Source organism: Zea mays, chromosome 2, assembly GCF_902167145.1.
Source record: "Zea mays cultivar B73 chromosome 2, Zm-B73-REFERENCE-NAM-5.0, whole genome shotgun sequence".
Taxonomy (NCBI): Eukaryota; Viridiplantae; Streptophyta; class Magnoliopsida; order Poales; family Poaceae; genus Zea; species Zea mays.
This window is the reverse complement of record NC_050097.1, coordinates 144,224,295-144,244,250: the sequence shown is the minus strand read 5'-3', so window position 1 is coordinate 144,244,250 and position 19,956 is coordinate 144,224,295. Positions and strand designations below refer to the sequence as shown.

Genomic DNA, 19,956 nt, shown 5'->3' with positions numbered 1-19,956 from the left:
TTTACCCATGAGTCATGATTCCCTTTCTACCCGGGGAGAGCTAATCCCCATTGACCACTACCTAGGTGGTCCGGCAGGGCATCACTACGTAGCTTTTACAAAGATTCCCTAGAGATCATAGTTGCCCGTTAGGTTTCTCCAGTTTGATAAACACTGTGCCTGGACCCCATTGACGGCACGACGGCTAAGCAACTACACCTCTAGTTCATCTAATTAATCGGCTAAGGGCATCCCATTTCACCCTCATGGTTGCACTATTATCCCGGGTGGTCTCTCAATGAACCAGTCCTTACGGAGAGGTACTCAGGAAACAGCCTGAGCCCCCTAGAGTATCACAAGATCATCAACATCATCAAGATAACAGTATCATAAATAGTCACATCATGTTCATTGATTATGTTAAAGCAATAGCAAAGTGCTAACCATAATAGCCCATAAGGTCATCAAGGATAAAGTAAAATGTAAAGCTAGTCAATCCTTAGGTTTCAAGTAAGTAGTGCGGGGTAGTAAGTTATAAATGAATAGGACATAATGGGACAGAGGACACTTGCCTTCACCAAACTGCTGATCAGGGACTTCCTCTGCAACTTCCTCGGGAAACACCGACTGCTCGTTGTCTATGTAAAGTAATCATTCACACTATGCACTTGGGAAGACAACAAACAACAAGCAACATACCAAACATATGCAGCAGAGAGATCACAAGTTCATACTAGAAAAGAGACAGGTACTCTGGTGTTCCCTAGGTCTGGGGTAGAGGACTATACAAAGTGATTCACTATCCACTAATCAGGTTTAAGTCAGTGGTGGGATTAAATCATTACATGGTTTTAAGTTCCTAAACTTAGGTGTTTAAGTCCATAAACTTAAGTAATCCAACTTTTATTAAAGTCTACCAATTTCTAATTATCTCAAATAAGGTTCCAATAGCCTTAATCCTATCCTAGTGATTAACTATTAATTGGTACATGGAAACAGCAGGGAAATATTGTTTGAATAGATAGACAAAAACATCATGAGCATTTTGCAATTTGAAGCACCTCATTTGGAGTTCATATGACAAAGTTATGAATTTTACAAGTTTGGGGATTAAAAATATACCCTAAATACCTATTTTGAATTAAATAAAAGGTCCAGGGACTTAATTGCGAGAAACCAGGGACGGCGGGTTCAAATTCTAGAAAACCGGGGGTCTCTTTAAGAAAACGCGCGGGCGAAAGGGTATCGGGCTACTACGGCCGTCAGATCTAAAGCGAACGGCCAGGATTAGATCCTGCGGGCGGGCGCGCGAGCGCGCGGCGGCCTGGGCGACTGACAGGCGGGACCGGGCGGGCAGCGCGGGGCGCGGGCGGGCTGACAGGCGGGGCCGGCGGGCAGAGCGCGCGCGCGGGCGGGCTGACAGGCGGGGCCCAAACGGCAGGGAGACGAGGTGAGGGGGAAGTGGGCCTGGGCCGCTGGATCTCCGGCGGACGGCCAGGATTGGGCTTGGCCTAATTAAAACGGGGCCGCCCGATCTGGGACGGACGGTGGGGATCGGGTGGCCGGCCTGGGTCTTTCCTACGGCTAGCTGGGGCGGCGGCGCTCGTCCCCGCGGCGGAGGGCTCGCCGGAGACGAGGGGCGCGGGCGTTTGGCGGGCCTCTGGGGCGACCTGGGTGGCCGGGAAGGTTGGGGAGGGCACGGGGAGTCCTCTGGTGGGGTCTGGGTCGGGGCAGGGGCACCGGAGGGGGGCGGTTCACGGCGGAACGGCTCGGCGGCGGGATTACTCTACTCCGGCGAGGAATTATACGCAGCAGAGAGCAAAGCAAAGGTCGATAGGGGCGAGAGAGGTTCCTTACCTCAAGGCGGGCTCCGGGGACTCCTCGGCGGCGGCAATGGTGCGACGGTGGCCCGGGGCGACGGTGGCGGACCTCCGCGGCTGCACGGGGAACGGCGGGTGAGCGTGGGCAGAGAGAAATAGGGAGGGGGAGAGGGAATTGGGGCGCGTCCCGGGTTGCGGACACCGGGGCGAAGCTCACCGTGGCAACGGACACGGCGGAGCTCCGACGGCGGCCGAGAAACGAGCTCGGGACGGCGGGGTTTACGGCGGCGGCGCTCTGCGTGCGCGCAGCGAGGGGGGAAGAGGGTCTACTGGAGCGCAAATGGGGGAGGGGGAGAGGGCGAGTGGGGCTCGGGGCTCAAGTGGCCAGGGGCGGGTCAGTTGCGAGCTCCACGCGCGACGTGGGCGCGGAGAAGGCGGGCGCGCGCAGCTCGGCGGCGGTTACGCGGGGGCGACGGGGCTGACAGCCCGGGCCCGCGAGCAGAGAGAGAGGGGAGAGCGGAGGCGGGCGCGCGAGAGGCGGCTGCGCTGACGGGCGGGCCCGCCAGGGCAGAGAGAGGAGGGGGAGGGAGAGGCGCACGCGCGGGATTGGGCCGGCTGGGCCGAAAGGCCGAGGGGGCGGCGGGGTTGGGCTTCTTTCCTTTTTCCTTTTATTCTGGAATTGTTTTCTCTTTTCTTTTTACTTTCTCTATTTGATTCAAATTCAAACAAGCCACAAATTCAAATCAAACTTTCCAAGAATTATGCACCAAGCAAAAGTGAAATCTAGGGTTCAACATGATGCAACAATTCATACTCCCTTAGGGTTTAACATAATAAACTATAATTACAAATAAAATAAGCACTTTTCTCCTATAGAAATAAGAAAGAAAAGAATGAGGAAGGATGAGAAAAGGGAAGTAACACCTGAATTTGTGAATATGAGCAAAGAAATTTTATACCCCAAATTCAGGGTGTTACAGCAACGCGACAAGATGGCTAGCGGCGATGCTCGTCGACGTCGCTCAGGACCGATCAAGAAGAGGTCAACGAAGGGGCTGTAGAGGAGGAGCAAGCCTCGAGCGCGAGCTTGGCGTCGGAGAGCTTCATCTGCACACGCTCCTTCTGCCACACGTCTGCCATATGCAACATGTTATGCTCCTCCACCATCTCATTTGTGTTCCCGCGCTTTGAGCCTCGTCATCGGGGGAGAACAGGACACATCGACTCCCCATTGTGGGAGACACGCTCGGCATGCCGCTAACGAGCACCACGAGCCCTACATCGCCGGCTTGTCCCTGTTCGTGCCAACTTAGCGAAGAAGAAGGATCTATTTTGGTCCGTTAGGACCTAATAAAGACCAGAACAAATATTAAACTATTAAAATATATACTTTATTAGTTTATACCCTAGATTAACACATGGAGACAAGTTTAAGGACCGAGAATACATTTTACTCTAGAAACATCGTTTGATCTCGACTCTTTTCTACACTCTCAATATAACTAGCCACAAAATATGTACGTGTCCTTGGTCATCAATTTCTTGCACCGGTTTAATGAATGTTACCAATTTTATCTTATAACTAAATAAAGGCAATGTTCGATGAAGTTAGTAGGTATTTGTACATTCAGCTTCAGGAAAAGTTGCATTTAGAAATAAAGGTACAACGAGGGCATTTGGATAATTCGTTTTCTTATTGGGCATGCAATTATATCAATACCTAGATCTTGAACATAGGCATCTATCACCGCTCGAGGTAGTAAACACGAGTACAATGGCTCATTCTTACAACGCTACACGATCATATTTGATATTTATAAAAATAAATTTAATATCAAAATAAACATATAATCTATATATCAGATATTAAACTGATAAAAATAAATATTATACTTTAACTTAGCTAGAATATCAAGAAAGATATGAGTTAAAAAAGCTCGACCCTTTTTTTATAGCTCGCTCGGTCGCTCATCTTTTTCCGCTAGCGATGTGGTATTATGTGAGAGCTTTATACTACGTGTGGCTTACATGTTGGGATTGAGTGGTTTCTCATGGTCCATCTATTGTGTAACGACCCATCTACAATATAACGATCCACTGTTAGACGAGAGGAGTTGTGAAATAGCACTTAAAGAAATCTATGTGTGGATAAAAAGTCTTTTGAGAGCATCTCCAATAAGATGACTCAAAATAGTGCCCTAAAAATCAAATACTATATTATTTAAAGTGTTTAGGGCAATAAAAACAAATTAAGCTTCAACAGTTAAGCACTAAATCATGTTTTTAAAAGTAAATTATGTTATTAGAAAAAATATATTAGGAATGATGTAGAAAACAAAGACATGACACTAGTCTAAGGTATAATATATTTATGGTACTTTATAGTTTGCCCTATATTTTTTTATAAAAAATTATAAAATCAGAATATATTTGTATGAGTTAAGACTTATATTTCAAGATATAACATTGATTTAAGACGCCATTAAAAATGCTCTCGGATTGTTAGTGGTAATATTCACATATAAATCGTTTTAACCGCATCTAATTTTTTGATCGCCTAACATAAACAAGAACACAAAAGGTCGTATTTTTTAAAAGAGTGCACCTGCCTATACAAATGAAAAAAATCTGCCATTTTACAACCACCTATTAGCTACAGTTAATGGATGAATAAGATGACAGAGAGGAAGCAGAGGAAGGAGATGAAAATGGGGAAATTTAGAGTAGTGTATATAGAGTTTTAGTTTTTCCATAACCCTCACAAGACCAGTCTCCTTATATATCATTGGTTACCACGCAGGGTACTGTATGCCGCGGTGACAGGTGGTCGTCCGGGCACCGACCCATGTGCTCTGAGCACGCCTGGCTTGTTGTAGCCATCGGCGCGTGGATCACGCGACCACTGGATCTCCATCTTTGACACCTTGGTGGCGACGTAGTCCAGGGACAAGCGTAGGGCATCGATCGTCGAGTCCACGCGCGGGCGCCAAGCCTCGACAGAGCGCACGGATGACTCCGGCGCCACCATCCGAGAGTTGGTGGCCGCCTCGATCTGGAGCAACTTCAAGTCGGTCTCGCTGTATGCAGCCGTTAGGTGAGCCTCCACATCGACGCACAGCAGTGGAGAAATCAGACATTGATCTGACCGATTCGGCGGCACGCTGTTCCAGCAACCTGACACGGGATTCCCATTTGGATCGATCGCCTGGAGACGTTTATCCAGCTCGAATAAGAGGGATCTGGTTTGCGACTCGAGCACTAGGATAAGGGTAGAATCTATCGAAGTAGAAGACATCATGGAAGAGGCCTAGGACGAACGAATCTGATACCACTTGTTAGCTACAGCTAATAGAGGAATAAGATGCCAGAGAGGGAGCAGAGGAACGAGAAGAAAATTGGGAAATTTAGAGTAATGTATTCATAGTTTCAGTTTTTCTATAACCCTCACAAGACCAGTCTCCTCCTTATATATACTGGTTAACACGCAGGGTAGCCACACACAACGATTAGAGCCACTCGGGTCCATGGACACCGATATTAACCCGGCGAGTACGCTGACCACGCCCGAACACCCGAACAGCTGCTGACCAGCATCTTGTGGTTGTGGTTCCTCGTGTGTGACACCTGTGGTAATACGGTTGTGCTGACACCACCCATTTTGCAATCACAATTAACTAATTCAGACCTGGGTAGACACTATTCCCTGTTTCATTTTCTGTCTTTTCTTTTTTTAGTTACTACTATTAATTTTCTCTCACCAGGACGAGCCTATAAAAACCGGCGAAATCCTTGGCTCTCCTCTCCTCACTTGGCCACCATAACCACAACCTCTTCTCCCCTGTTTCCTCTCGTGCGTTCTCCGCAGGAGCGAGGAGGGCTCGCGGCAGCGGCAGGGTCTCCGGGTACGTCGTGAATGAGAAGAGAAAGGGTTGGAGGAAATATTTCCGAATCTGTTTCCATTACGATTTTGGTGGCGTAGAATTTGGTTTCAAACGCGCAGTTATGCGCACACTAGATCAGATCCGACTTGTTCTGCGGCATTCCGATTGCTTGGCCCTTTTTTGCCGATTAGTTATCTACGTAAACCATGGTCGGCATAATGCGTTTTTGTTTATTGCCTTGGTCTCTGAATAAAGGTAGTTATTATTTGGTTCTTGGGTAATGGAGTGCCATTGAATGGTCCCTGCATAGCGTGGTATTGGTTCTGTAGATTTAGATGAATCACAGTGTCAAGAGAGACAAGATTCACCTGAATCCTCTGCTAAATCTGAAAAATAGAGATGATCCAAGGTCCTCTGCTGAAAATGCAGTTTTCTTGTTAATACCAAGCATTCTGCCGTTTCCTATTGAGATAGATATTCTGTTACTGATTTTTACCCTAGCTTGGTCTCCTCTCCTCCTAGTGTTTTTGTTCCAGAATCTGTAGCAAATGGCTGACGGCGAGGACATCCAGCCCCTTGTTTGTGACAATGGAACTGGCATGGTCAAGGTTTGTAGTTCTTGTTCACGCTGCTTCATGTTCAGTAACATTGTTCTGTTAATTTAATCACATCACAAACTACTGGCAGGCTGGTTTTGCTGGTGACGATGCGCCAAGGGCTGTTTTCCCAAGCATTGTTGGACGCCCACGTCACACTGGCGTGATGGTTGGCATGGGGCAGAAGGATGCGTATGTTGGCGATGAGGCTCAGTCCAAGAGGGGTATCCTGACTTTGAAGTACCCGATCGAACATGGCATTGTCAACAACTGGGATGATATGGAGAAGATCTGGCACCACACCTTCTATAACGAACTCCGTGTTGCGCCTGAAGAGCACCCTGTGCTGCTGACCGAAGCCCCACTCAACCCAAAGGCTAACAGGGAGAAGATGACCCAAATCATGTTTGAGACTTTCAATGTTCCTGCCATGTATGTCGCCATCCAGGCTGTGCTTTCCCTGTACGCCAGTGGACGTACAACTGGTAATGACTCGTTCACATGGCGACCAAATTTCATTAGGACTTACAAATTTTCCCATCTTAATTATGGGTTGCTGTTCATCATTCAGGTATTGTATTGGACTCTGGTGATGGTGTCAGCCACACAGTGCCAATCTATGAAGGTTATGCCCTTCCTCATGCCATCCTGCGCCTTGACCTTGCTGGGCGTGACCTGACTGACAGCCTGATGAAGATCCTCACTGAGAGAGGTTACTCCTTCACCACCTCTGCTGAACGCGAAATTGTAAGAGACATCAAGGAAAAGCTTGCATATGTGGCTCTTGAATACGACCAGGAGCTCGAGAATGCCAAGAGCAGCTCATCTGTGGAGAAGAGCTACGAGCTGCCTGATGGTCAGGTGATCACCATTGGGGCAGAGAGGTTCAGATGCCCTGAGGTCCTCTTCCAGCCTTCCTTCATTGGTATGGAAGCTCCTGGCATCCATGAGACCACCTACAACTCCATCATGAAGTGCGATGTCGACATCAGGAAGGACTTGTATGGTAACATTGTGCTCAGTGGTGGCACGACCATGTTCCCTGGTATTGCGGACCGTATGAGCAAGGAGATCACTGCCCTTGCGCCGAGCAGCATGAAAATCAAGGTGGTGGCACCGCCTGAGAGGAAATACAGTGTCTGGATAGGAGGATCCATCCTTGCCTCCCTGAGCACCTTCCAACAGGTTAAAAACTTACACCTTTTTTTTTATTTGCAGCTGCAATGGCAAATATTGCAACCTTTCAGTAGTTCCAGTATCTTCTTACTAAAAACATGCTCTGGTATTTATGCTACAGATGTGGATCTCAAAGGCTGAGTATGACGAGTCAGGACCTGGGATTGTTCATCGGAAGTGCTTCTAAGCTCTGGGTCCCCCTTCGGCTCCATTTTATTTATTCCTTGAGTGTTTTTCATATAAGCTACTATGTTTGGGATTGCATGCCTTTGAGCAGGCAATGTTGTTGAATTTATATTTTGGGATTTATATTTTGTGGCTCACTACAATGCATACATTGCTCCAGCTCCTTTCCATGCCAAATTTGTTGCTAGTGGTGAAAACATCAACCACAAAAAAGAGAGGATGGAAATTAATAAAGTACCTAGGATCATATTATAACTGTACTTGTCGAGTAACACTATTGGTTCTCTTTGTACATCCATCTCTGAGACATGCAATTCATTTGCGACGTGTTTGGTTTGATGTAGTGTAAGGGTATAGGACAGTTATCTGATAACGTTACATGTGTTTGTTATGAGTTCTATTGGAATCGGATACATTAGAATCGGATACCACAGTATAGAAAACTCAAACCCTCCAACCCTAGCCGGAATCAACGACCCGATTCACTCGCTCGGCGCCGCTCGAGCCTTCCTCCTCGGACGCCAGTGCCACGCCGCGCCGCCACCCAGCCTCCCTCCTCCTCGGACGCTAGCCGCCGGCGCCAAGTATTCGCCGCCGTCCAGGTAACAAATCCTGTTCTCTCCGAATCTCAAGTTTGCACAGAGTCCGTCTCACCGAATTCCCTAGAGTCCGTTTCTCCGTCTCTCCGGGTCTGGTGGCCACACCTCCGAAACCGGCTCCTTGTTCCTGTCGCCTGCCATCGGCGACAGATGCAACGAGACGCAGCGGGATGCTAGCTAGAGCGCGCGCCACCACTGTTTCCGTCCCGCTCAGGGCCGTGACTTGACTGAGCCTCAAGATTGCTGCTGCTGGAATCATTCACGGGCTTCGGTCTAGATGATGACTGATGAGCGACGACTGGGACTTGTGCGTGTTCGCCAGATCTAGCTAGCATCCCGTTGTCAGCCTGTTCCTAATCTAAACGGAGCAGCAATGGACAGCATTCTTGGACGACGACGTGGGGCACAGTGGGCAGCTCTGTCCATGTATTTATCTGACTGGAATAGCCAAAGCCAGCTCTGTCCATCAGCTCTGGATAGCTCTGCCATCAGCTCTGTCCATGTATTTATCCTCAAGAACTCATTTGATATTCAGATTTATCCTCAAATCTGAAACCGACTGCAGTGAGCAGCCATGTCGTCTGTTTAATTTATTTGATGTGCACAATGATATCCAGATTTATATGAAACTCATTTGTTGACCTCCAGATTTATTCTCAAGAACTCGACGAAGGAATATGGCATTTAGGGGTATCTTGAGTTCTCTCCTTGTCACGTACTATTATGTCTGGTTGCTCATGGGATTAGCATATAGAAGAAAATGTCTGAGAATAGAAAGAAGGTTAAGAAATAGAGAGCGTAGGATGGAGAATTTAAATGAACTCATTCGTGAGAGTGATAAAAAATGTATTAGTGAGCTTCGTATGGATAGAAGAACTTTATTTATTTTGTGTGAGATGCTTAGAGATGTTGGTGGGCTAAAGGCCACACGCAATATGACCATAGAGGAGATAGTGACTCATTTTTTGTATACATTGGCTCATCATTTGAAGAACCGAACAATTGGAAGGTTTTTCTTTCGAAGCGGCGAGACAGTTAGTAGACAATTCAACTTATGCCTTCTAGCTGTTCTAAAGTTGCAACATTTGCTTCTTAAGACCCCTGAGCCAATTCCAGAGAATAGCACTGATAATACTTGGAAAAACTTTAAGGTAAATACATAAGACCTATAAGGTTCTTTAGTTTTTCTTCAACTTTAAATAGACACATTGAAGTGATATTTCTTTTATGAAATGTCTGTAGAATTGTTTGGGTGCATTAGACGGAACCGCTATCAATGTAACTGTGCCAACACATCTAAAAGGAAGATATAGGTCAAGGAAAGCGGACATTGTGACAAATGTATTGGGTGTTTGTGCACCCGATATGCAATTCATCTATATGCTACCTGGTTGGGAGGGTTCAGCGCATGATGGTCGTGTACTGCGTGATGCTATCTCGAGGCCAAATGGATTGCGTGTCCCTCAAGGCGAGTTTTATTTCAATAACTTCCATTTGGTTTGGTGGTATAGTGTTTTAAGTGTGTATATTAACTTGAAAATATCCTTTTAGGTTGTTATTATCTTGTTGATGCGGGTTATACAAACGCCAATGGATTTCTAGCACCTTATCGAGGTCAACGATACCATTTGGGTGGTTGGACAGCGCAGAATCCACCACATAGTGCTGAGGAGTATTTCAATATGTGTCATGCTCGAGCAAGAAATATTATAGAGAGGGCTTTTGGAAGGCTTAAAGGGCGATGGGCGATTCTTAGATCCCCCTCATATTTTCCTATAAAGACGCAGTGTCGTATAATAATGGCATGTGCCCTTTTGCACAATCTAATTTTGCAAAAAATGTCTAGAGACCCTATGGAAAGTGAGGAACAATCGGTGGTAGATTCTGAAATGCCTGAGGGAGAAGTTGGTGAACCAGAATTTATTATGGGTATCTCCACAACAAATGCGTGGAGTACTTTTCGTGACACTCTTGCGCAGGGGATGTATAATGCTTATAGGGCTTCTCATTGATTATTTCATGGTACTTTTGATGCTTAAGTACTTTTCATGGCTCGATTACTATTTTTTACTATATATGTGTTTATGACTTGTCATCGTTTGTATGCAGAATGGACATTTTGGAGGGCTCTATTGCTGTTCGTGGTAGGGGGAAAAACAAAAGGAAGTGGATTCCTGTTGAAGATGATGAACTGATCAAAGCATTGGTTGATGTTTCTTTGGATCCGAGGTGGAGGAGTGATGGGAGTTTCAAGAATGGTTACACTTCAGTACTTGAAGCTCGCCTCGCTGAAAAGCTACCTGATTCAAAAATTTCTGCAACTCCTCATATCGAGTCAAGGTTAAGATACTTCAAGACAAAGTATTCTGCTTTGGAGCAGATGTTGAACAAGAGTGGGTTCACATGGGATCCGACCAAGAAGATGATTCAGTGCGAGAAACAACAATATGAGACACATTGCAAGGTACTTTCATGAATAGCTTAACAAGATAATTACAAGGTAACTGAACCACCTAAAAGTTCAATCAGCATGACATTCTAACTAATCCGTGTCCTCATCTGTACCAAACATGCTACCTGAAATGCATTGCGTAAGCTCAAATTTACCTGGCTTTGCATTGAGAATATTATAGCTACATTTATATTTTTCTCTGTCTTTATTTCTCAGACTATTAAGTCATTCGAACGGCAAGAACAAAAGTTCAATCTAACTGTTAAATACTACTCTAGTCAATTCTACTTGGTTATCTCTTGATAGAAGGATGTATTGATCGATATCATGTGTGGGTACTAATGCTGGTCAGATAAGCAAGTAATAGCAAGCTTGTACTCAGTTCGCCTTTTGAAATGAAAATTTCAGGTGGGATTGTGCCTCACCCATTGAGCTATCCACGTAGCAGGCCTGGAAACCATTAATCTTCCTAGAATAATGTGTACAACTAGCTTGCTGACCCAGGCCTGAACTAGTTCCGTTTTCGACTTTAGAATTTGTGCAACAGTGTTTAAGTTCAGCTGTTTGATCAACAACATGGTGCGTTTTTTAATGAAACCGTCACATTGCCGAACTTATATTGGATACAACACGGTACATTCAGCTAACTTGAAATGTATCTAACATATCATTAGCTGTTGAGAAAATATATGGTAAAAAATAGTTTCAAATTTTCCACCAGGCATGCTATATATAGGGAATGAAAATGGGACTTGGTCCAGCAAAATATAGTTTTTCTGTGTACTCTAGTATTCACTCCAATTTAAATGCTGTCACTATGTCATCAGTTCTTAATTGTGTTGTCACTATGTTTATAATTTCCCCCGAACTATGTCATCAGTTCTTAATTGTGCTGTCGTGTGCTGTCACTATGTCATCAAATGCTGTCTGTATCAGTTTTCTATTATGGCTTGCCTCTGTTTATTTCCTTTTTGATACTCATCTGTCCCAAAATAATGTGTCTTTGTTTTTTACAGAATAATCCAGATGCAAAAGGGTTGTATGGAGTGTCCTTTCCTTACTATGATGAACTTTCAATGGTATATTCCAAGGACATGGCCACAGGTGAAGGTGCGGAAGACATGACAGATGCTGTTCAAAACTTGGAAGAAGAGCTAGTTCGTGTAAATGCTAATGATGAAGAGGATGGAGAGGATATGACATCTGTAGAGACACCAAGGCGTTCTGTTGACTCAACATCATCTAGCTCCAAGAAGCGGAAGAAAGAGTGGAAAGGAAAGAAGACTTCATCAAGTGACCCAATGAAGTGAGTGGTGATCTCAAGGTTGCCACCATGTCAATTGGAAAAATGGCGCAAGCTATGGATCGTGAGGCATCCAACCAAGAGAAGGCAAGAGATGAGGATCCACAACAAAAGCTAAGAGAGAAGGCGATCAATGAGGTCCGGAGACTTGAATTTACTGGCTCAGAAGTTATCAAAGCAGCTGGTGTGTTTGTTAGGATGCCAGATCAAATGGGGATGTTGTTTGCACTTCCAGAACCACTGAGGAGGGAATACATTGTCGACATGCTACGTGGTAACTAGAATTTTGTTTGTAGAAATGTACATGGCTAGTTTTGATCTTGGTTTAATTCGCTAATTATTTCATTTATTCCAGATGAAGAAGCAATGAGAGAGAGAGAGGTCAAAGTGAAGGTGCTGGTCTAGATGTTGAATGATGGAGCTTTGGAAGTTGTTGTTGGTTTAGTTGGTCTCAATCTGTTTACCTTTAGTGTTCTTCATATGTTGTTGTTGAATGACGGTGAATGATGATAAAAACTGAATTTTTATGATGTTGAACGTTGTTGAATGTTCACGAATGGTGTTGAATATGGTATTGTATCTGTGGGTAGCTTTCAATGTGGTTTGTTGAATGTCGGTACCTTTCAATATGGTAAAAACTGAATTTTATGAGTTTTGAATGTTGTTTAATGTTCACGAAGGGAATGATGTTGAATGATGGTAAATACTGAATTTTTATGTTCACGAATGATGTTGAATGGTTTCTTATATTAAAACGTATATTGGAATGAAAAAGTGTTACAAAACTCACACTTTTAATTTCATTACGTTACATTGGTTTCTAAAACAAACAGTGTATTGGAATGAAAAAGTGTTACAAAATTTAACCAAGCAAATCATGTAATGGCATTCATTGATTTGGAATCCACCGTTTTTAATTTCCATTGCGATACCATTACCCATGGTGAACCAAACACTACCTTGGTTGGTTTGCTACTTCTGTGAATTACTTGGCGCTGGTGGTTGCGACATTGTCATCCCACAAGTTTCAAGATTTTGAATGACAACATCCCTTGCATTACCTTTGGTTACTTGTCTGTCCCCAGTGAATTTCTGATTGTTGAATTTCATGTTGCCCTGGCATTACCGTAGCCAGTGCATGAATTCAGGAACATGGGTTGCAGGTTGCCGCAGCCCGAATGTCTGCGCCTAGAATTAATTCACTAGGTAAAATTTTCTAACAAGTTGTGATGATATGACTTGAAGAATGCTTAACCTTAGGGTAGGGTACTTGACCCTAGAATTAGGGCCTATGGATTAAAGTGAAGCCAAAATGAGTAAAAATCTCAAAAGCCATTAGGAATGTTCACAAGATATCAAATATGATGAACTTTAGTGGCACAAAAACCCTAGTGTGACTAAACCGTAAAAACAAACCCTAGAAAACCCTAATTGGAACCCTAGGGGGGTAAATGCAAATTCTATGCACTTTTGGACCAAAGTGCAAATAACCAAGTGATAGAACACCACAAACCAAGTAACTTTCATATTGAAGGATTTTCAAGTAATGTGGAGGAAATTGGGCTCATTTGCAAAAGTACCCATGAACACTAGGTGGTTAAGTCTGAAATTCAGTGTATTAAAGTTAACTTTGGAGCCCTATATCTCTTAATTCATGGGGATTTTTCCCTAGGTCAATATAGAAAACTTGTAGAGCTATGTTAGGGGTACAAGTTTGATTAAGTGACTAAGCATTGGTGTTGTACAGAAATTGGAGATAAATGGACTTAAAGTCTGGCTGTTAGTCAACTCTGAGTCTGAATTTTTACTGACAGTGACCTGGGATGAACTTTGGAAGCGATTTTGAGTAGGAACCAGGGAGTATTTGATTATGGTTGCTATAGCAGAATCAAGGCTGGTTTATAGAGCTACAACTTTGGTGCAGATGGATCAATAGCTCTCCACATGAAAAATGGAGAATGGAGCTTCTCAATCTGCTCTGTCAGGCGCACTGAAGGGAATTCGCATGGCACAGTAACTGAAAAAGATCGGTAGATGCACTGAACCTCGCCGCCGGTGACCTCGCGCTCGGATTTGCGTCGGCGCTGTGATTCGCGCCCAGTAAAGCGCGGATAACGACCCTTGGTGAAAAGATCTCGTCGTGGATGAAGTCGGAGCACTATGGCCGCTCTGTCGCCCCATCCACTTGCGCCGCGACGTGGCCGCGCGGCCGTCGCGGTGATGATCGCCGTTAACCCGAGCCTGCCATGCTATTGCCTTGTTACCACGTCGTCGTTAGTCGCAATAGGTAGCCAGCCTGTCCTCTGAGTCGACGCGCTAGTGAATGCCACGGTAACCCGCGGCAGTGAACCTCCCCTCTCTCCGGCTGCCAGCGCATCTTCTCAAAATTGGGCGCCACCACTGAGGAACTCTATAAATTGATGCCCCAGTGAGCTTCGCTAGGTTATTACGCATCCAAAGCACCAGCTCTTGCCTCCGATCATTCACTAGAGCCTCCCAATTTCTTACTTCCCCCAAATCGGTCGGAACGCCACCGTAAGACATCTCGCCGTGGCTAGTCGTCTACGGGTTAGTTCATGCCCTTCTGTGTGATGTTCTAGCCTCCCTCAAGTCTCCTGTTGCTCGCAGACCTGTTTGATTGAACTAGACCACATTAAATCGCCTAGAACACCACGATTTGTCTCCGGTATTCATCGCCGCCGTGGACAGACGAACTCCGGGCCAGACTAGTGCAATTAGTTGAGGGATTAGTGTCTCTAAGGGTGAAATTAGGTGTCGGCCAAGCTAGGGCGCTGGTCACTGAGTGTCTCGGCCGGTACAGGTTCACCGGAAGGTGTGCTCACCGGCGATCACCATCGGGGACCTGACGTTGCGAAGAAATAGAACTGTGAGGGCCTAACTGTGAATGTCAGAGACACAAGTAAATAGTGAAAAGGGTTCTTAACCAGTTATTCAAATAGCCGGGGTCCTCTATGCAAAGACAACATCGCGGGCGCGCGCGGGCGCGTTTCCCTGTTAGTAGGCCGGCTCGTGCTAGTTTGAGCCCGTTACTATTCATTCTATTTCTTTTTCTACCAGGCTTAGGGAATTTATAGAAAACTTTAGAAAAATGATAAAATTATGGGACCAATTTTACTAGACTTCTAAATTTCCCTAGTATTTAATAAAAATGGTCCCAGGATTTTTAGTCCCAACCATGAATTATATAGTATTTAAGAAGGCCTAAACCTAGACTTTTGGAATTTTAGAAATTATTTGATAACTTCAAAAATCATAAAACTTTTTAGGTAAGCTTAATATGATAAATAGAGTCCTTGGGTGAAGTTTGACATGTTTTGGACATTGTTTGATCCCAAAACCCCAAAACCCTAGTTTCTTAGAATAAAATTGCCTAACCCTACTAGGGTGTTAACCTAGAAGACCCTAGTAACGTAGGTGTACCATGAAGGAAAGTTGTATTCAAGATACAACTTAATGTATCACTAGTATAACTGCATATTCATAACATCACATGAGCATTCATGTTTATATATGGTTATGTATAGAAAACGAAGAAGAAGTAAGTGTCGAAGAAGGAGAGACTGCACCACCAACTGAGATCCCACCTACAGGAATAGTTTTTATTTTGATATCTGTGGAACAGATCCCGAATTCCCTACAACACAAGGCAAGCCCCAGTGCATTTACCTTTTCCTTGTGATTTTAAACTCTTTATCACTTGAATGATGCATTAGGTGATAGGAGTTGGGTGCTAAACCAATTACTGCATTTCCTTCCTTGGAACTGTTTACCTTTCCTTGATTACCTATTTTATTAAAAGGTTTTCTAATGCTTAGTCTTGCTTTAGAAAAACAAATGTTTTGTTTTAAACAAAAGATGATGCTTCAGATGGAATGAGATGTTTCCAAAAATAAAACTTGATGGTGGATCCATCATGGCCGTGATGGGTTCAACATCGGACAAGATGTACATCTGCCACGTACCAAAATTTGGGATTTTAAATGATAAAGCTGAGACCGGACGGGTTACTTGCACGAGAAGAGAGTCTCGGTGTAGTGTCTCCGTCTGAGTCGATTAAGGACCATGTAGATGTAGGCTTGATGATCGAGGACCTTTTAACTGGTCACATGCCTCATCATGGGTAAGCTTTGCCTCGGGTAGACCAATACCAGAAAGGCCAACACGCAATGGGAGTGGAGAGATGGCGAGAGTAGCGTGTACCCTCCGTGGCAAGAGGCTAGATGGTGGTGTATCTGTGCTCTCGGTTGGTGTGAACCCGGTCTCGTCTTGAGAAACCCAGTGGCGAGTTGACATATGCAAGGGTTAAGTGCTACATATGTCGTGTGATTGGAGATCCCAAGCTGGGTATTAATCGATTTGGATCGCCGTTACTTCTCGGATAAGAAGACTTGGTCACTGAGTTACACGTAGCAATCCAGTAAAGTAAAAAGGGATGATAACAGATAGCAATCCAATTAGGGTTTTCTAGGGTAGAAAGAACTCTAGATTCAGGTAATGACTTAAACTGATAATAAAACTGGATTTTTAAGGATCCACTATTAGTAAGCATTTCTGCAAACAGAGTTCTTGATTCTTGAATACCTTACCTTGACTCCCTCAAGCCAGCATATCCTTGAGAGTCTTTTCTTTTGTCGGGTAAGACTTGCAAAAGTGCACTCCGTACTCAGGGTTTTCGAACCCATGTTGTTGTAGGTGAGGAAACAATAGAGTTTTGTTGTTTTTGTTCAAAGGTGGTACCCAAAGAAGAGCCCCATCAGTGAAGTTGGTCGCGGGAGGATGTTGGCCTCCCACTTTGAAAACAATAACTTGTGTGCGGGAGGGTGTTTTGCCTCCCTGGTCTGTAATAATAATACTTTATGCACTCGTAATACCCTGGTATTGTAATAATAATACTCTTTCTCTATATTTTATGAATGTAAATTAAGCTATTGTAATCTGCTTCCGCTTATTCTATCCTCCGATGTGACGTAATATCTGCGTGACGGGTGAAGCGCTCTTGGGCGAAATGATGAGGATACAGTTACCGAACTTGTCGAGTGGTTATGTGCATCTACAGGGTTGTCCAAGATCCTTAGGACAAGGACAACTGTAGGTGGGCCTAATACCTTGGAAGGTTCCGTCACACGCTTCGTCGTGCGACACTTATTATTAATTTTAGATTTAATTCGAGTGTTTCATTGCACGCTCTGTCGCACAACGATTCGTTTCGATTTTAGTTTAGTCTAAGTGTTGTGTCATGCGCTTCGTCGCTCGACGATCCATTTGAATTTTAGTTTAATCCGTCTTAATCTCATTTTGGATCGCGTGTGCTATCACGCGCTTTGTCATGCGGCAGTTCGTTTATTTTCTGTTAAAATTTTGCTTTATTGCGCATTTCGTCGCGCGTCAATCCTTTTAAATTTACATAGAGTTGTTTATAGTAATTAAGTGCGTAGTGTAACCATATTTTAGGCATAGCACGATTGTTAGATTAATATGTTTATGTTTAGACAAGTATTTTAACCATAGCTGCTTAATATAATCACCTTTCGTCCGTAGCCTCGACCGTCGTATTTTCTTTCTCGCATAGTCGTAGGTGCGAGCCCTGCGCCAAGCATCTCCTTATTTGTTGCATTCTATTGTGTGGTGTATTGTTTCTCTTTATATTAAGTTTGTGGAATGTATGTTTGAACTCGTATAGGTAACAGTCTGTTGGCGGAGTCCGAAGGAGTTGCAGGTGAAGTCCCTGAGCAGCAGCTGGTTGGTGAAGGCAAGTGTCCCTTGACCCATCTATGTCCTACACATTTTATAATTCACCTTCCCGCATTTACATAATTTATACCTAAGGATTGACTAGCTTTGTTTATCTTATCCTTGTTTACCTATGTGGGTTGGATCACTTTGGTTTAGCTCTATGCTAGTGCTTCACCCTAATCAATGAACATGGTGAGATTATTTATGATATGATGTTTACCCCTTTTGATTATGATGATGGTATTGTGACATTTATGGAGGCTCGAGCGGTTTCTCGAGTGCCTCTCCGTAAGGACTGGTTTGTTGGATGACCACCTGGGAAAACAGTATAACCATGAGGGTGTTATGGGACGCCCTTAGTTGAATAATTGGAGGAACTGAGGTGTAGTTTGCTTCGCCGTCGTGCCGTCAATGTGGCTCGGTGTATGCGGCGGCTCGCTCTGTCGAGGGTGGTTTGCCCCTTGGGGAGGAGTGTTGTAGATTTAGGAACCTAATGGGCGACTACATCCTTAGGGAATCTTTGTAAAGGCTATGTAGTGAAACCTTGCCTATTCACCTTGGTAGTGTTTAAGGGTTTGATCGGCCCGAGGCAAAAGGAATCACGACTTGTGGGTAAAATATGCAACCTCTACAGAGTGTTATGAAACTGATATATCAGCCATGCTCACAGTTATAAGTGGCCTTGGGAGCTCCATTGATTAGAGATACTATGATAATAGATGATGATGAGGATAATGATGGTTTTTATTGCGATTATGATTATGATTATGATTATGGTTTCTGGTATTCTTTCTGTTTGGAAAGGGTACTTTTGGGTTAACAACTTGGGTTTAATGCTAAAACCTGGCTCTCTACTAGTAATAATTAGCTGACTAACTAAAAGCAACTGCTTGATCTTAAACCCCACATAAAGCTAGTTCACTACAGCCAAACAGAACAATTGCTGAGTATGTTGATGTGTACTTACCCTTGCTTTACACACCAAACCCCCCCAGGTTGTCCACATTGCAACCACTGCTCAGGAGAAGATGAAGTGGTGGTGGAGGATTTCCAGGAGTTCCAAGAGTACGATGAGTTCTAGGCGTGGGTTAGCGGCAAATCCCCAGTCGGCTACCTTTGAAGGCCGTGTTTAGCTACATTTCATTTTCGCACTTTGATCTATGGTAATGACTATGTGGATGTCTCGGACATCATGATGTAATTAGACTATTACCCTCTTTATGTTATTATTTGAGCACTGTGTGATGATGTCCGGTTATGTAACTGCTGTGTACGTGAATTGCTGATCCTGGCACGTACATGGTTCGTATTCGTTTTTCCTTCTAAAACCGGGTGTGACACGAGCGCTGACCGTGGTCGCCTCCCACTACGAGATCAACCTCGAGCGGGTGTGCGAGGGCTATGTTCTCCCCGAAGAGCCCGAGCTTGCCAACGCCGAGATGCGGAGGTTGAACGACACCGTCGAGGGGTCAGGGACTTTGCTAGCCCGCCACTTCGAGGTCAAGGCGGTTCCGCCTCCCCCATCGCCGACCGCTGCTGTACCCCCTACCGGACCTCCTCCGACCGTGTAGGCCTGGTCATCGCCTGCGGGGATTTTTGATTTTTTTTTTAATTTATGCTAAGAACTCAGTTGCCTCGACTCTTAAGCTCTTAATTGTTTACTATTATGTTTTTCCTGTTGTTTTGTGCCTGTTACCTTAATCCTACTGAGGTGTCCCCGTTAGAACGTGAGTTACTCTTTAGGGAGGGAATAGTGAGTGAGGAAACCATATCCCTGAGGCGTTGGTGTTCCTGCAGCTCGACTATCTTTCCTACTCGGGATGTCCCCTGTTCTTAAGGGTTTTCGCATTACGACTAAGGCGAGGATACGAAACGTGTTTTTTTCAAAACTGCAAGGAAAAAACAACATAGAGGAGGGGTTTCCCTGTTATCCCCGAGGGAGGCTTGGTTTTGAAAGCAAGGCCGAGCCTCTCTTGAGAGCTGTTCTTTATTAATTATAGAGATCATAGTACAATTAGGCCTGTGTGCCTAAGGATAAAAGCGACGTAGTTGTTCTATGTTCCACGCATTGTCATAGACTTCCCCTTCCTCATTGTAGAGTTTGTATGTTCTTGGCTTCAACACCTTGGGGATGATGAAGGGCCCTTCCCAAGGAGGAGTGAGCTTGTGACGCCCTCGGTTGTCTTATCGTAACCAAAGCACCAGGTTGC

General features: G+C 44.6%; 1 protein-coding gene and 1 pseudogene across 5 annotated transcripts; both read left to right on the top strand.

Moving 5' to 3' along the window:
- The first annotated feature begins 5,298 nt into the window (after positions 1-5,298).
- LOC100304239 (uncharacterized) lies at positions 5,299-8,015 on the top strand. Of its 3 annotated transcripts, none has more exons than XM_035964868.1 (6): positions 5,299-5,488; positions 5,561-5,701; positions 6,203-6,288; positions 6,368-6,761; positions 6,848-7,461; positions 7,574-7,975. In XM_035964868.1, the coding sequence occupies exons 3-6, from the start codon at positions 6,229-6,231 to the stop codon at positions 7,637-7,639; spliced, it is 1,134 nt and encodes a 377-aa protein (XP_035820761.1). In that variant the 5' UTR covers positions 5,299-5,488; positions 5,561-5,701; positions 6,203-6,228; the 3' UTR covers positions 7,640-7,975. The 3 variants fall into 3 exon arrangements, with proteins under 3 accessions (XP_035820761.1, XP_035820762.1, NP_001159156.1); XM_035964869.1 differs by having other exon boundaries at positions 5,300-5,428; NM_001165684.1 differs by lacking the exon at positions 5,299-5,488 and having other exon boundaries at positions 5,620-5,701; positions 7,574-8,015.
- An 88-nt stretch (positions 8,016-8,103) lies between these two features.
- Positions 8,104-12,649, top strand: LOC100273355 (Myb/SANT-like DNA-binding domain pseudogene; annotated as a pseudogene). 2 transcript variants are annotated; one of them, NR_158597.1, is made up of 4 exons: positions 8,104-8,240; positions 10,347-10,701; positions 11,706-12,266; positions 12,348-12,649. The product of NR_158597.1 is annotated as a Myb/SANT-like DNA-binding domain pseudogene, transcript variant 2 (transcript). The 2 variants fall into 2 exon arrangements; NR_158596.1 differs by having other exon boundaries at positions 10,347-10,737.
- Positions 12,650-19,956: the final 7,307 nt, after the last annotated feature.